Here is a 17,294-nt window from a genome sequence, read left to right as displayed (position 1 = left end):
TTAAATGGATGGTTAGTAAGTATGATTTGTTTAACTAAGAGGGAGAGGGAGAAGAAGAAACAAAAATTGAATTAATAGTGGGAATAAGATGGGAATTTAAAAAAAAATCATCAAGGAAACAATACAATAAGATGAGTGTATACTAAAAGAAAAATGTAAGGAGCTTGCTGACTTGTTAGAAAGTGTGAGAAAGAATAGTAGGAATGATGAAAGAAGAATTTGAAACAAACACTGCTGCATTAAAAGCAGAAAGACTAGGTAAATAGACTATCCTTTTTCAAGTCATGAAAGGCAGAAAAGTTTGGAAACATTCAGGTCAAAAGCACAGTTTTTGGTATTTCTCTACAGCCCAATATTCTAGACTTACCATATTTTAAAATATGAATGTGATTTGTTCTTAACAGTATGAAATCTTTCCTAATCCTCCTGCTATATAATTCAAGGTCATTAAGCATTGGGAGGACTCCAGTTCCAAAGTTAATTATAAAAATAATGGTCATGATGTGCTGCTTCAGTGAGAATGTCCTACAATGAACCAGGGTTTAAAAATCTTTTTTTCAGATCACTGATTTTTAAAGTCAATGCTATGGACACTTTTCTAAACAGAAAGCCCTTTGCCATCATGATGTGATTTGTGTTTAAAATAATTATGTGGGAACTGAAGGAAAGCAGATATTTTATTGGTCTTATGGGTTATGAAACACAGGTATAAAGTTTCTAGTGGATGGAAGCTTCTAAACTTCCATCTCAGTTATTTTCCATCAGATTAAGAACAATGGGTGAAAGGCCAGTGCTGCATATATCTTTATCTCAGTCCAGAAGGGCATAGAATACATCAGACTACAAGCATTCATGTTTAGAAGAAAATCAATTCTAGTCCAGCAGCTGTAGCAGGTATTATATAGCTAAAGAATCTAGTTTGAGCTTCCAAGTAAGCATATAGGAAAAACTGACTGTACTTAAATATTATGCTTTGGAAATAGTACAGAACTCACTTTCTTAATGAAAATCAAACTCAGGTATATTTAAAAATAGAGGGGATTTACCTCCCACGTCATTAATTTATTGACTATACTGGAAAAGAGAAAGCAATCTTACTGAATATTTTCTTAAGATTCTGCCTTGCCCTTAAGGCTCAATGAATTTTCTAAAAATACTTTGGGATTTTCCATCGTTCTTCAAAGCAATTTAACTTCAATTTATTTAAATTGTCTTCAAGAATCAACAAACTTGAGCATAATTAAGACACTAGAGATATGCAAACATTTTCAAGTTACTCAGTTATTTGTAGCATATTGAGGGGGTTGAAAAGTTGTGTTAAGGGGCTGGGGATGTGGCTCAAGCGGTAGCGTGCTCGCCTGGTATGCGTGCGACCCGGGTTCGATCCTCAGCACCACATACCAACAAAGATGTTGTGTCCGCCGAGAAATGAAAAATAAATATTAAAAATTCTCTCTCTCTCTCTCCTCTCTCACTCTCTCTTTAAAAAAAAAAAAGAAAGAAAGAAAGAAAAGTTGTGTTAAATCTCAAAGACACTTAATGCAGATCTTTTCCATGGACATTTTCCTAGATAATTTGACAGCAATTTTAAACAATAAGATTTCAAATAAATATGCCTTTTTGTGTATTATTAGAAAAATTATGCCTCCTTTCTCCCTTCCCTGCTTTTAAAGTTGTTATGCAATTACACAGGATTCCTCACAATGCATGAAAGTGTATTATTACATATCAACTACTACATTCAAATCTATCTTGCAGTAAATGCATATTTGAGCCCATAAGACCAGTTCTTTACCAATTATCACTTCAATGACACTCAGCATCCAAAGCAACATAAAACATAAAAGGACAAAGCAAAAATAGTGAAGCCCAAGCCTCTCTAAAAGGTCTAAAAGTAAATACCTTTTAGGGCTGGGGTTGTGGCTCAGTGGTAGAGCCCTTGCCTAGCATGTATGAGGTACTGGGTTTGATCCTCAGTACCACATAAGTAAGTAAGTAAGTAAGTAAATAAATAAATAAATTATCGTGTCCAAGTAAAAAAATATATATTAATAAAAAGGTAAATAACTTTTAAAGAAAAATGTCCCAGGAGCTAGAGCAATGTTTTTAACAGCAGGTAAAAAAAGAAAGAAGGCATACTGGTAAGATGCCAACTATGACCCAAAGTCAAGGAAGAAGGAAGTCTGAAGGGAATGAGGCTCACTTTGCCTGAAGAATGGGAATGAATGTCATCCACTGTTAATCCAGCAGAAAGCTGGAAAAAGGCAGTCACATTGGTGATAACTGTGTTTTTGTTCTGACCTACAGGTTCTGGGATTCTGGCAAGTGCTTTGTCCTGACATTTCTTTCTAAATTTCTGAATACTTTTCTTCCACATGAAGAAGACAGTGCTAACTTGGAGAAAACACAGAAGGACAAGGCAAGGACACGGAAACCCTGTTTCTCAAGTCCTCATCCTACTAACAACACAGACAAGAGCAGCAGGCAGGGGCTCAGACTCTGAAACTGAAGAGTTGAATGCTTGAATCCCAGCTTGTGACAGGCTATCAGGGCCCGGGGGTTTTGTTCAGAACCTCAGGGTGCTCACAATTCAGCTGCCTAATTAAACAAGTTCACCGGACAACCTGCAGAGCTGTGGTTCTCCAGAGCAAGGTACCTGAGAATCCCCAGGCAGGCTCCTTGAGGGCATGGCCAGCCCACTCCCCTGTCTCCTTGCTCAGCAGGTCTGGACCAGAGCTCCAGGACTTGCATTTCTAACAAGCTCCTGGGCAATGCTGAGGCTCCTGGCCTGTGAGATACTAGGGGAAAACCAGTTCAGAGTAAGGTGGACACGCACAAAAAAGTCAAAACAAAATTAAAAGTGGTCAGTGTGCTGCCCATTTATGGAGGTGAAGGTGAGAGAAGTCTTCCCTACTCAAAGGAGGTGATAGAAGGGCCCCTGAAGAAGGGGATACAATTTTGAGATTTCCTAGTTCATCCAAGAAATGATAAAAGGTCCAAATGGAAAAAGAGTACTCTGCTTCTTTGACTATGTTCCTCGTGATCCCCACTTGCCAAGACAATAATTTAACAGAGAAGACAGGAAAAAGAATTTAGATGATGTGGTGCAGGTCAGTGGGGGAGGGGGAATACTGTCTGGGATCTAATTTAGTCCCTAAACTGTTTTGTTTCAGGAAAAAGCTCTAACTGTTAGAAGTGCCTTACATGCCAAGATTTCCCTGAAAAGTCTGGAGGGCTCTAACTCATTGTAACATCCCACTTCAGCTCCAACTGCAGGGAAGCTTCCTGATTCAGGCCACTCCCAAGAGGTCACCTGATCACTGCAGCAACCTTGACCCAGCCTCCTGCTTCCACACCCCTGTTCCCCTTATCCTAAATTTGTAACACAGGGCCTAATTCATCCTTTTAACAACTATGAGTCAGATTATGTGACTATCAAGTTCCAATCCATCCAATGGCTTCCCATGCCCTGAAAGTAAAAGCAAAGTCCTCCTACTGGTTTCCAAGCTTTATGTGATCTGACATAGGTGCTCAGTGAGTTCATTAAATAAATGGTCACTGAATCCATTTGGCAGTGTACCTAAAAGGGTACCATGACCACCAAGAGAGGTGCTGGGTCCAGTGCTCACGTAGTGTCTTTTATCCTTGGCCACACTTTCCACCTTAATTAACGCAGGTATATGACCTTACTATCTAGAGCTGGTAGTCCAAGTTATCAGTGTTAAATATACTTTGGCGGGGTATGGCTGGGACCAGCATCAATGCAGAGTGAGATGGTCTCACATTAAAGGGACCCCCACATACATACAACTCAAATATTCAAGAAATGAAATGATGAAGAAAGAGTAGGTAGAATCAATGAGAAACCGAAGATGACATTCCAAGGCTCAATCAGGATTATCTATCCATCCAAGGAAACTCAGCCTCGGTAGAAGTTCAGGGAAATAGACCACATCCAGAATTAAAAAGCTAACCACATCACAGGCAACTCCAGAAGCTTTCTGGTCAGGCAGAACAGATGTCACAGAAAAGCTATATTTCCATTTCCCACACAAGAATGCCCCGTTTAAAATTGGTGGGTTTCCTTGCTAGGGGAGGAATAAAAATGAGAATCCTGCCTAGTAATTATTTTAACATAATTCTAGGTGACTTCTCATTTCCTTCAACACAGCATATTCAGTAGAATAAAGGGATTAGGATGGGGAAAGAGGAGAGTCACAGAGAGAAAAACACTACTCATTGTGGTCATTAGCTCAACAGTCAAATTGGAAATGAATTTGCTGACTAATGTATTAACACATTCTGGCAAGAAGAGTTTTTTCCCCATGTCCTGATATTAAATACCAAAGACAATCTCATTTATGTAAAAGGGTTTGGTTTTTTTTTTAAGGCCATTTTGATTAACATTTTCTTCTATGGTTAATTCCTATTAAAGAGGCAGAAAATCTCCAAAAAGTCTTGAGAATTAAATATTAATACTTAAGCCATTGGATCAACTATTAGCTTTGGTTTTCATTGCATGCCATGGAAAATTTACTATTAAAATGTCATGAATCATGGCAGAAAGCTCGTTTTTAGCATTTCTTCTCTTCACACATCCAAATTAATGCAAGAAGACTTAGAGAACTAACTCTGACTTAAATGAAGGTGGAAGCTTTCTGGGACCCATGATTAATGTGAGTGTGCTAACAGTTTGCAAGTTCCAGCTGAGCGCCACCACAGCAGAGCCAAATTGGAGGCGATCTCATTTCACATTAGAATTAAAAAGCCCTATCACAGGCAGTGGAGGAGATTACCAAGGTCACTCAATATCAAATAGCCTGTGGATTCTATGCCAAAACCAGAGACCTCAGCTGTATGGAGGGTGATAACAACTCTTATCCACAGGACCTTCAGTGTAGCATTTTTATGCTGCATTGATTGAAACGCAGAGGCCACTCAAGTTACTTTATCAGGAGTTAAAATAGAATTGCTGAGACAGCAGACTGGCTATAGACACAAAAACAAAACAAAAAGCCTTTGTTTAAACAATCCACAGTGCTTTGTTAAGACCTGGCTCATTTGGATGACTGTCTTTGCTATTCTATCTTTTGTGTGTTGGTTACCATTAAAAAAAAAAAAAAGTCTCTTTACCTATCTAAGAAAGCAATGATTGTTCATTTTCCTGTTGCTCCTGCACCTGACTTCCCTCTATGGCTTAACTACACAGGAGGAGAGCACTTCTTTCAAAACTTGGAGAAGTGTTGGTAAACCATCAAATACAACAGAAGTTCAATAGCCCTTTTGTTTATAATTTCCATTCTGTTAATCTCGTATTTTAGTCATTGCTCGTCTCTTTATTTCAGCAGGGGATTTAATCTCTTGTTTCACTGGCTTGGGCAACCCTCCCTAGGGACAAAAATTCCAAGTCTAATGAATACCAAACATATAAAAAAATAAAACCTTCCATTATATTATCATTCATCTTTGAAAAGTCAGACTCATTAAATTCACAAGTCCTGCTCCAGAACCACACCAAATGAAGTCATGCTTTTTACCAAAGAACTAACAATAGAGTGGAGGCCACATTTCTCCAAATTCCCTAAGACGACAGAAGTCTCAATCTCTGATCCTCTACCTTGCCCCCAAGTTAGTGAACTGCCTTTCAACCACCCTTTCAAAGGTCACCAATGGCTGGCCACCTGAGGACAAATTCAACAACCTCTTTTACTGACTCTTCCCATCCTTCAGCGTCAGGATGACTGCTTTGTCCCAGATGACTTTCTTCTTCCCCAACTGCTCTCTTACCAACATCTCCTTCCCAGCCCCTAGGATAAAGGCCTCCGGGCTCCGTCCTCACTGCTCTGCCTTGTGCTCTCCCCATCCTCACTCTGTCCCTCCCACACTCCCACTGGCTGCTCCTTAGCTTTGACTCATCTTTCTCGTGAGTTCTGGATGGCTTTTCCAAATGTCTTCAAGACCTCCACCAACACCAACAGTATTTACATTCCCAGGCACTGGACTGCGCTGGGGCCACACAAGTGAAAAGGCAAGGTCCTGCTCCCAAGGGCCTTGCTGTCACACAGGGAGATAAGTCTGGAAATGTAATTCGTGGAGGACCACAGGCTGTTTAATACAGGGCATGAGGTTCTGTAGGGCTGCGTATAGTAGGGCTGTGAGGGGAGCCCAGGAGCTTTGCAGGGACTCAGGCACCCACCCATAGGATAACCTGCAGAGCATGAGTTGGAGTTGACCAGGTCGGAAAAGCAGTGGTTCCAAAGGGAGAGGGAATAGTCTGGGACACGCTGTGGCGAGAAAAGGACAAGGCAAGCCAGCACTCCAGTTGAAGGACGTCATTCTTACATGTGAAGGCACAAGGCAAGGAACTGGGTGGAGACAAAGGGGGATTCCACAGGGAAGGCAAGACAAAGCAGGGGCCAGTTCATGAAGGTTCTCAGATACTAAAGATCTTAGGTTTTAACCTACTGGTGAAAGGGAGCTAGAAAAAAAAAAAATTTAAACTAAGGAGAAGCATGATTAAGTTTATGTTTTCAAGACAACACCCAGGGGTGGGGTGAGGCTCAATAATATCACCCTCATCAACCTTGTACATAAGCTATTCATACATACATCTTATCTCTCTGCTAGCTCTGTGCTGCTGGAGGAAAGCTTCAAAATCATTGTCTTTGACTCCAGTGCAATATTCAGCCCAATGACTCACTTGCAATACATGCTCAGAAAATTTTTATGTCAACACAAACTTGATTTTAGACAACTCAGACTATCAGGACTTATGCTTGGAAGTCAATTATATCTTTGTGTCAATAAACTTGATTTACGTCACCCTTAAACAGTAAAACATCAAGAGACCAATCAGAATTTTAGAGCTTAGAAGGGAACAAGGAGTTCATAAATTGTTTTCCAGAGAAGGAAGCCAAGTGTGAAGATGAGACGTGATCCTCAATGTCCCACAGCTGTCCATGAACAACAATGCATTTCAAATTCTGGTCTCCTGCCCCAGCTTCTGAATACTTAATGACAACAGAATATAAGGCTGCTGTGGTTTAAGAAAATGAGACTATTATATTTCCTACCTCTGTTTGTTAGCTTTTCGAAATAATTTCCACTCTCCCATCTCCAATGCTATGCCTACTTTTGTTTCAAATACAAAATGATTTAAAACAATAAACAAATGAGTGTAAGTAATTTAATGTTTCTTGATTGTAAAAAAATTCACATAATGTTTCTTTAGCAAGTCATATATCACTCTCTCCTTTTATATATGAATCCTATTGAAGTCCTCTTCAGGAAGTAATAAACTAGGTAAAGTGCAAACTCAGGATAGATCATTGGTATATTATATCCAATGCTTTTTATCTTTCTTTTCCTTGTAACCTGTGCCTCTTTTATTGTTTTAAAGTCCATTGAGGTACTAATGGCCCATTATAACCCTACAAATAAGCACCAAATGCCATTAAGATGAAACAATCACAGAGGACATCACATATGTTTCCTTTCCTTATTTCTTAGACTAATCTGAATGTTAATGAAATCAGGGATGAGTGAAGAGAAGATTTCAGGAGCAACTTTGAGGCTACTACCTCTAGGCAACAGTGAGCTAATCTGAATTTCCTAAATGAACCAGCTAAAGAAACCAGATCTGCTTTGGACCATTAAATTCCCAGGGTGAGCTCTGTCTCAAGTGAATGTTCAGAAACTTGAGAGCAGCAGACAAGGCTTCTCAGGGCCCTGAGGTCTGAGATGACAGTAGGCCAGCCAGGTACACACATCAGAAGCACTCACCTTCACTGGGCCCTGGTTTGCCTGTGTACAGAATGCAAAGGGAGACTGAGCAGGGGACTGACAAGTTCCTTCAAGCTCTCACATTCTAGGTGTCTTTGAGAGGCTGCTGGGAGCAGGGAAGGAGGCATCTTGCTCATGTGGGGAACTGAGTGTCAAGTCTGCGATGGTCACAGTCTTCTCTGGTTATTCCTGTTCTGTTTCTTTCTCCCTCCTCCCCACAGTGAATAATGGGAAAATACCAACTCAATTATGATGGACATTTGGGAAAGAGAGCTGAGGTCTAACAACTACCTCTGTATGTCATCATACTTAAATTAAGATGCACCTATCTTTCCATGTGGAAAAATAAGGGGATACTTTACATATGGAAACTCATTTTATTCCCATGAATAGAAATATTATGATCTTTATAGATATAGATAAAAAATAAATTCCTATTGTTGAAGAAACAATCTGAAAATTAACTAAAACTGAAATATTATGATCTTTATAGATATAGATAAAAAATAAATTCCTATTGTTGAAGAAACAATCTGAAAATTAACCAAAACTGAAATAATATACACCAAGTCTATAACAGAAGCAGAATTGGAAACGTCACATGATCCAAGCACTTTTTTGTTAAATTGGACTTTTCCTATTAGAAACAAGAACAGGAAGGTCCTAGTGTTTGAATCATGTTCTATTTTTTTTTTATCTAGGAAAGAGTTATATAGAAGTTTGTATTACAATTATTTGTCAAGTTGTATATGTTTTATGTACTTATCTATGATAATGTCATGCTTTTTTTTTTTTAAAGTGACAGAAAAGAAAAAGATAAAGAATTCCATGTGATGGGCACAGGTGGACAGATGCTCACCTCAAGCCCATCAGAGGTAGTGGGCAGAGGCATCATTCTAGGAGAGAGAGAGCGCTTAACTAATGTCCACAAGCCATACCTATAAAGGCAGCTGTTGGACAGCCCTCGAAGTACCACAGGACCTCTGGAGTGAGAATCTAGTGAAAGACTTTGATATCTCAGGGGCCATGTGGACAAGGCAGAAAGATACCCCACAACTCCTCACCAAATCCAGAGAGAAGCCCACCAGCTCTCCCAAGGAGAACTTATTTGTCTAGGTCAATGGGAAGAGACACCTTTGTAACAATGCAAAGTCAATGCAGTCACCCCCTCAAGGAAGGTGTCAGGAACTGTCAGAAACTTGGTTGAACCTAGAAACCCAGGCCAGGATTTTAAGAAAGGTCTTTGGTTCTTTAACATTGAACTGGTTGGCACGTGTACACACACAGTGGCTGGAATCATTGGTATAAGCAATCACTTTTCACGCTATTAATCTTCAATTCCTTTCCTTCTGGATATGATAAACATAACCCCCTGACTTTAAATGAACAGAGTCCAAATTCACACTCCTCCCCACATTTGCACTTCTAATTCTAGAGCCCCAGAGCATGCTGACCTGCTAAAATGTGTTTCTTCAAGAAAGAGCTGTGAGAAGAGAACATTTTTGCTACCAACAACAGATGTTCTGTGAACGAATTCAGGCAGGTGTGTATACAGACACAGTGCCTAAACTGTCTGTTAAGCACACTGTGAGAAATTGTTTCTCTCTCTTTCTCTTTCAAGTTGGGCTTTTTGAGGATGGAGACTTAAAAATGATGTCTTTATCTCAGCCTTTACTATGCTTAGAATTGTCAAATGAGGCCCAGAAGCTATAACGAAACAATCTCCAAATCTTTCATTGAGCCCATACCTAGTTCTTGATTCTCTTTTCCACCTTAATTGGGGTTATCTCAGTACAGCTAAAAGCTGTACAGATAAATACCTAGATAGGAAAGATTATTTATCACCATTAGTATCTCCAAGAAAGTTCAGGAAGAGTTCAATTATGGAGATAATAGGGTAGATTTCCTCAGGAAATTTATTAAGATGCTGAATTAATTCTTCATGGATGATAGGATCCATCTCCAGAAATAAACTCTTCATTAAGAGCCAGATGTCTTGTTGAACCAAATAGCAAAATACTGTTTTTAATCAACACTCCTCCCCACACTTAAATTCTAATTCTTCATTAGAAGTAAATCATTACCTAAAATCTCTAACAAATCAACAAAGGCAAGACACTGGATCTAAGAGCATGACCATCAAATTTTATCAAGTTCTCCAGAAACTGCTCAACAACAAACACAAAAGATCACTGTTACATTTGAAGGATGGTGAAAGAGAGAACATCTCATGCCATATTACACATCTGTGAAGACCATCATCTCTGCGTATGTGGGTGGGTGAATAAGGAGGGGAGTAGGGTCTCCGAGTGCTTTTCCAGTTCTCCCTCTATCCCCATGTTTCAGGCATACCTCCTTACATCACTGCTGTTTATGCAAGATAGCAAGCTCAGCCCTTTAAAGCTGGGGAACTTTATCAGTCCATTTTAAAACTCCTTATATAGCACAAAATTGATACTCAAATACCGATTAAATTGTTCTATTATCTGCCTACAGGTATTAACTTAGTTTTTTTTCAAAAAACATTTTCCAGCAAATCTGTGCCTTCTTCAGTCACTCAATTGACTACTATGACTACTATGTATTTCCATATTACTTAAGTAAGTATACTATGTATTTCCATATTATTAAGTAAGTATATCTTACTTACTTAAAAAAAAAAGAGAGAGAGAAGTGTATGCTTATATTTAGTTATTAATTAGTACTCACTGTACCGTTTCCCCATGCATTTTGTGGTCCTTAAGATTAGAGCCTGGTTCCCCATAAAAACTGACAGAATAATTTATATAACAAACATTTAATGAAAAAGTCCCCAGCTGTTCAACATTAAAGAATGCTATTCCTTCCTTAAAATTATGGGCAAGGGCTGGACATGGTGGCTCACGCCTGTAATCACAGTGGCTCTGGAGGCTGAGGCAGGAGGTTTAAAAGTTCAAAGCCAACCTCAGCAACTTAGCGAGACCCTAAACAACTTAGTGAGACCCTAAACAACTTAGTATGACCCTGTCTCAAAATAAAAAATAAAAACAGAATAGGGATGCGTGGCTCAGTTGGTTAAATGTCTCTGAGTTCAATCCTTGGTATCCCCCAACCCCCTAAAAAAAAAATTATGGGAAAGATAACAGTGATGAATAAATAGATTATGCACAGGGCATACTTAGCTACCTTTCTATATTTTTAAGTAAAGAACACTGAGGTTGAATTAACTTAGACTGATAATCTATATAATATTAAGCTTTAACATTACACATTTTCAAGAATATTCAGGAACTGTTTTTGGTTTTTTGTTTGTTTGTTTGTTTGTTTGTTTGTTTTGGTTTTTCTCCTCTTCACTGGTAATGAGGCAACAGACACTCTGCACTCTTGTTGTGTTTATTTCAGGTTGTTAGGATAATACTGGGGAAGTGGTACATGGAGTTCTGCACATGTGATTAAACATATTTAAAAATAAATAATGAAGAACAAAAGAACTCAGGTTCTTTCTCATTTCATCTGTCCTAATTACTGTTGGTAAAATTATTTAACCTCCAAGGAGGTTCCAATTCAGACTTTAAAAGTTGAATTCCAAAAAGGTAGGAGAATCATGAGTTCAAGCCTAGCATGACAACTTAGTGAGACCATGTCTCAAAAAAATAAATAAATAAATAAATAAAAAGGGCTGGGGATATAGCTCAGAGGTAGAGTGCTATTGAATTTCATCCGAGAGAGAGAGAGAGAGAGAGAGAGAGAGAGAGAGAGAGAGAGAGAGAGAGAGAGAGAGGGAAATTGAGCTCCAAGAATTTTCTAAAATTATTTAATTAATAGAATATCTCTTTGATGAACACTTTTCGGGCAATAAAACAATTACATAAGCATTTATCTTTTCAAAAGAAAATTCAAGGGTTGGGGTTTTGACTCAGTGGTAGAGGGTTTGTCTCTCATGTGTGAGGGAGGCCCTGGTTTCTATTCTCAGCAATACAAAAAATAAAATAAAATAAAATAAAATAAAGGTATTGTGTCATCTACAACTAAAAAAATTTTTAAGTAAAATTCAAGTTTAGGTAAAACCAGTAGTGATATTTCACATGGAAACACACTTAAGAACACTAAAGCAGAAAAATTTCTGTATACAGATGTTTAATCTTCTAAGGGGGGAAAAAAAAAAAGAATCCTGATCTGGAAATTGAAAATGCATGAACCAAGCAGTGAAGCACAATTTCCTGGAGAGTGATCAAAAAGCAGTTGAGTCTGAATATTCAAACTCTCACATACCTTCACGCATGCGTTTTCTACAAACCAGTCCATGCAGTGCTCTGCCGCTCAGGATCTGGGCAGAGAATTATGAACAAGGCATTGCCTCGGGGGTTTGTCCTGGGAACAGTGCCATTTAACATTCTTATTAATTATTTGGTGGGGGAAGGTGAGCTATAAATAGAGAAGTTTCTTGCTGATATTTATAAAGGATAAATAGTTGGGAACTGAAGGGATCTTGAACAAATTTTGGTTAGATTTAGGTACATAAGGCAATTGATACCATGAAGGCAAAGAAGTTCTATGTACCACCCCAAGGTCATACAAGTGGGCTAAACTGATGCCATTGTTTTCTTGTAAGCTCAACACACAGATTACTCGGCTTAAATGAAAAGGGGATGCCAATAATGCCCTCACTTCTGCATCGACCAATGCTAAAACTGTAGGCTGCGAGCTACTATTGGAAGATACCTGAGACAAGCTGTCATAAAATACTAATGGAAGAAAAACAGGTGTGGTCCAAAATGTTTGTTTAGTTCTGCTCAGAATACCAAATCCATGGTGACTCTTGATAACCGTTTCACCTTTATCCAAGCAGATATTATCTGTTTTCTTCAATTTCCATTTAGCAAAATTTGGCACATATCCTGTATTTTTCATATCATGATTTGCACTGTAGATACAAATATACAGTCCTTGAGGGCTGGAATTGCAACTTTGCATTCTGCATTTCTACCAGAAAAACAGATTTCCAACCCAGAGTTGTTAAAGATGGTTTAGTGTATCAGCAATAAATATGAATGACTTCTATAGCCTCAGACTGTCCTAAGTTTAAATCCTGGTTCTACAGTGAACTTCAAGGACTTGGGGAAGTTTCTAATCTTTGTGTCTCTGTTTCATCTGGGTGTAGTAAAAAAAAGTAGTAGAATTAATGAGAGGATTAAGTGGGATAATACATGCAATGAGCATAGAACAATACCTGGCATTATAATTGTTTAATAAATATTAGCTAGTAATTATAGTGGTAGTTATTAAAGAATGAATAATTTGCTGGGTGCAGTGGTACATGCCTGTAATCCCAGCAACTTAGAGGCAGAGGCAAGAGGATCAGGATCACAAATTCAAGGCCAGTCTGAGCAATTCAAATAGAAAATAAAAAGGCTACATATGTAGCTTGGTATTAAAGCCTCCCAGTACTACATTCAATCCCTAGTATCACAAAAAGAAAAAAAAATATATCATTTAGTAAATGACTGATATACCAAACTGATAACCTTTGCACTTCATTTTTGTTCAAATTTTCTTTCTTTTAAATTGATAAATAAAATGGTGTGCATGCTAAAATAAAATAAATGACTGATATGTAAGTAAATATTCTAGAGTAGTCCTTGTGCTACATTTTCCCTGAATAAATAACAAAGTTTTTCCCAGATTTAAGTCTTTCACCTTGGATAGAATTCAAGATGCCTTGTTTAATTAAATTTTAATTAAATTTCAGACAAATGAATACTTCTTTTTTATACTTATGTCCCAAATATTGCATGGTAGAACAAATCTGTAGGAGAACCCGGTAGGATAAGAACTTTGGCCTGTTATTTTATAGAGTCTCTCAAGTTTATAAGAAGTTCCTTTCTTCTTTGAAGAACTACCTCCCTTCCTCATTTCTGGAATTCCCTCCTGACCACATAGCAACACTTTTCAACATCAACAATAAGTTAAAGTAAAAGTGAGTTTTATACTAGCAATAAGTATGCACTTTCCTCATCTCCAGACCACAGTGTATCCTGCCCATCTGCTTTTGCTCTAAGGCCTAGAATCAGAGACTGAGCTTAGTTAGAGAAGCCCAGTTGGTATCACCCAAGTTCTAATAAATCAAACGATTAGGCTGCTTAGTCTATGGAAAGAACTCCTTTCTAACTAACTTGAACTAAACAAAACAAACCATTAAAATGTACCACTCAAACACATATTCGCTAAAATTTGTTAATGGTTTTTTAAAGGCAATGGCAAAATTTCCCAAGTCAGTAGGGGTTTATTTGGATTAGATTAGTGCTGGTAGTTTAAACATGATAAACAGGTTTTTTTTTTTTTTTTTTTTTAGCAGGAGTGGGTTCTTTGAACATAGATTTGCATATCTATAAAGAGGCAAGTTTCTCCAGGTACCAGAACATTTTTCTGGCATGTATTGGATTGTATTCATGAAGATAAGGCATATTATTACACATTCGGTGTAAACAGATCTTCTTTTACAGATAAATAGCAATTAAATTTATATTAAATTTATATTCTCAATTCTAACAGTAATTCATGAATAACAAGCTTACAGAAAGATGCCATCTTACCCCTCAATACTGATTTGAGGTTGAGCTTGGCTTGGCGGTGTAGGTCCTCAACACAAGGGGGTCTTGTGGTGGGAAGGAACACATTCTCCTGCTGGTGCCATGGAGCAGTGTAGTGGACTGTCCATCGACTCTCCTCATCTAGGTTGGAAACCGCTACAGAAAGAAAGACAGAAAAAGTCAGGTGTTAAGTTAAGCTTCATTGGTCCCAAATTTGTTACACTAAGATAAGCTTTTGCCAGGCATGGTGGCACATGCCTGTAATCCCAGTAGCTTGGGAGGCTGAAGCAAGAGGATTTCAAGTTCAAGGCCAGCCTCAGCAACTTAGTGAGGCCCTAAGCAACTTAGTGACCCCATCTCTACAGGGCTGGAGTGTGACTCAGTGGTTAAGCACCCCTAGGTTCAATCCCTGGAACCAGAAAAAGAGAGGAGGAAGGGAGAGCAGGTGGTTTTGGTTTCTACTACATAGCTAAGGAACAGCAAGGAGAAACAGAGCAAAATGTGACTGAGATGGAGACTGCAGAAGTCTTGCCCCTGTGCTCTGCTGGTAGAGAAAAGACTGACAGCACCCATCCTGCACACAATGCTTTCCTAGAATAATTGTGTGCACAGCTGACTGCTCCCCAGCAATTCAGGTCCTCCTTTTACTCCATGTTAGACCAAAATGAATGACAACATTGTCCGAGATCTCAATTTCCTCCTTAACTCCACCACAACAAACATGAGTTATTCAATTGTATAATGTTACTGCGTCATTAAATTAGATTGTCCTGACAGAAACAAATTTCATACCAGGAGGTTAGGACCAAATCTTTCCCATCCATAGCATTATTTTAAAATATCACTGTTATAAACTCAATTCTCTTAAAGATTTGCATAAACATTCAATTTAGTACATTTAAGTGGCATATCTAATAGACATGGGAATCCATTTGTGCTTTAAAATTTTCCTCTTATTTCTTGCTTTCATGGAATGCTTTCATATTAAAAATTTAAAAAAAAAATAGTGCAGTTGATTTTTTCCAACACAATTCAATTTAATATTCCCAACACACACAAAAAAAAGTCCAAATCACTAGAGGAGAAAATAACAGGTTTCCAGAGACCAGGATAAATCTCTAAAATAATTTTCCTTGAATTCCCCTAGGGCTTGGGACTTCCTTGTTTCAAAATAACCTAAGCTGGTGTATAAGTAAAGCCCCAAATGAAGCTAACAGCACACAAACAAATTTATTAGCAGACAGGCATACTGTTTTAACTTGATGTTAAATACTTTCTGTATATCCGCCACATGACTCAGGCACAGGAGAAAATAGAGGAAAAAAAATAGAGAAAGCCCCTGTACTGCAGCATTTGCTGGTGGCGGTAGGTCAAACTCCTGTAAATCCAGCAGACACTGAACTTATGAATCAGAGACAAGTCTTCCCTGACTCTGAGACTCTCGCCTGCGGTTCTCACTGCAAATACGCTTTTCTACTACATAACATGTACCAGAAACTAGATCAAGAAACAGATTCTCACGGTAAAGTGAAAAGGCATGTATGGACTATTACATCTATTTGAACATATAAAATTTTCCCCTAACCATATTATATAAACTTTAAACATATAAAATTAATTAAACATACCTCACAGCACAATTATTATGGACTATAATAAAGCTCAAATGAACTAATTATGTAAAGCTCTTACTTCACAAAACAACTCATGTAAAGAGTGGTTGCGATCGGAACAATGAATGTCATTCTGAAGGAGCCCTTAACTTCAGTGTCACCACCAAGAAGGAATTGTGCCTTCCTCAGACCCAGGAAACTTCAGCCACACTTCAGGTGGGACCCCATACACCATCTTTCCTATAGCTACTAAATAATAAAATCAGGTGAGTCTGAAAAGAATGATTCATTCTTTCTTTCTTTCGGGGAAGTACCGGGGAATGAACTCAGAGGCACTCGACCACTGAGCCACATCTTCAGTTCTATTTTGTATTTTATTAGAGACAGGGTACTCACTGAGTTGCTTAGAGCCTTGCTAAATTGCTGAGGCTAGCTTTGAACTTGAGATCCTCCTGCCTCTGCCACCTGAGCTGCTGGGATTACTGGTGTGCGTCACCACGCCCAGCCATGATTCTTCTTTTATAGGACTCTACTTTCTTCATAAATTGCAAAGTAGGCGATTAACATTGAGAACTAGACATCAAGTTAAAACAATATTCCTGTCTGCTGTTTGCTTATACAGTTTGATAAAAATGGTATATAAATTAGTAAATATTTCATGAAATCTGATCGAACAATGTTTTGCATGGTCCATATAACCATCAGTCTTAATACCCAAAACCCACAAAGACATGACTTCATTCTCATGTACATTACAGAAAGTCTAGTACAATGCCAAACTGGTTGTAGGTCCCCCAAATTATATCCAGAGTCCATTACAATGTTTTGTGCTAATGTCCACTTATTTTTTTTAAAGGTTTAACTGCAATACTTCATAGCTGGAAGACATGGAAATTTTGCCAATTATAAATCAAATCCAAATAATGGCATCTGAGTCCGTGTAATCGCACCATCAGCCCTAATGCACAGTTACCAACTGGCTCCTCTGAAAGAGCAGTTGTCTCTTGGCTGGTGCACCTCCCTCTTGCCAGAGCAGATTGTTATCAGTCCTTCCAAAGACAGCCTTGGGGCAAGACACACAGAAAATGAGCCCAGTGTGCTATTCTTTATTGCTTTCTCCAGAGCTTCTCTTACCAGTTCCCCGACCCATGCACATTTATCTAGTTTCCAAAAACTATACTAAATTGAAATAAACCCATAACCAGGTAAAAACAAGACTGTGTGGTTGTAAAATTTACATTTTCAAAAGGCACCCAGCTTAACGAAATTTAAACAAAAAGCAAGGACAAAAGCTCTGTACTTTACACAATCACTCATCAGTCTAGACAGT

The 17,294-nt window shown here is 38.3% G+C and overlaps 1 protein-coding gene across 6 annotated transcripts in view; it reads right to left on the bottom strand.

The window, feature by feature from the left end:
• Nhsl1 (NHS like 1) overlaps positions 1–17,294 on the bottom strand; it is a 238,909-nt gene that overhangs the window by 47,940 nt on the left and 173,675 nt on the right. For all 6 annotated transcript variants that reach the window (XM_078019050.1, XM_078019051.1, XM_021729458.3 and 3 more), the window contains exon 2: positions 14,355–14,507. In XM_078019050.1, the coding sequence (XP_077875176.1) occupies positions 14,355–14,507 (153 nt within the window). The remainder of the gene's footprint in view (positions 1–14,354; positions 14,508–17,294) is intronic.

The sequence above is a fragment of the Ictidomys tridecemlineatus genome, chromosome 8 (genome assembly GCF_052094955.1).
Source record: "Ictidomys tridecemlineatus isolate mIctTri1 chromosome 8, mIctTri1.hap1, whole genome shotgun sequence".
In the NCBI taxonomy this organism is placed as follows: Eukaryota; Metazoa; Chordata; class Mammalia; order Rodentia; family Sciuridae; genus Ictidomys; species Ictidomys tridecemlineatus.
This window is presented reverse-complemented; position numbering and strand designations above follow the sequence as displayed.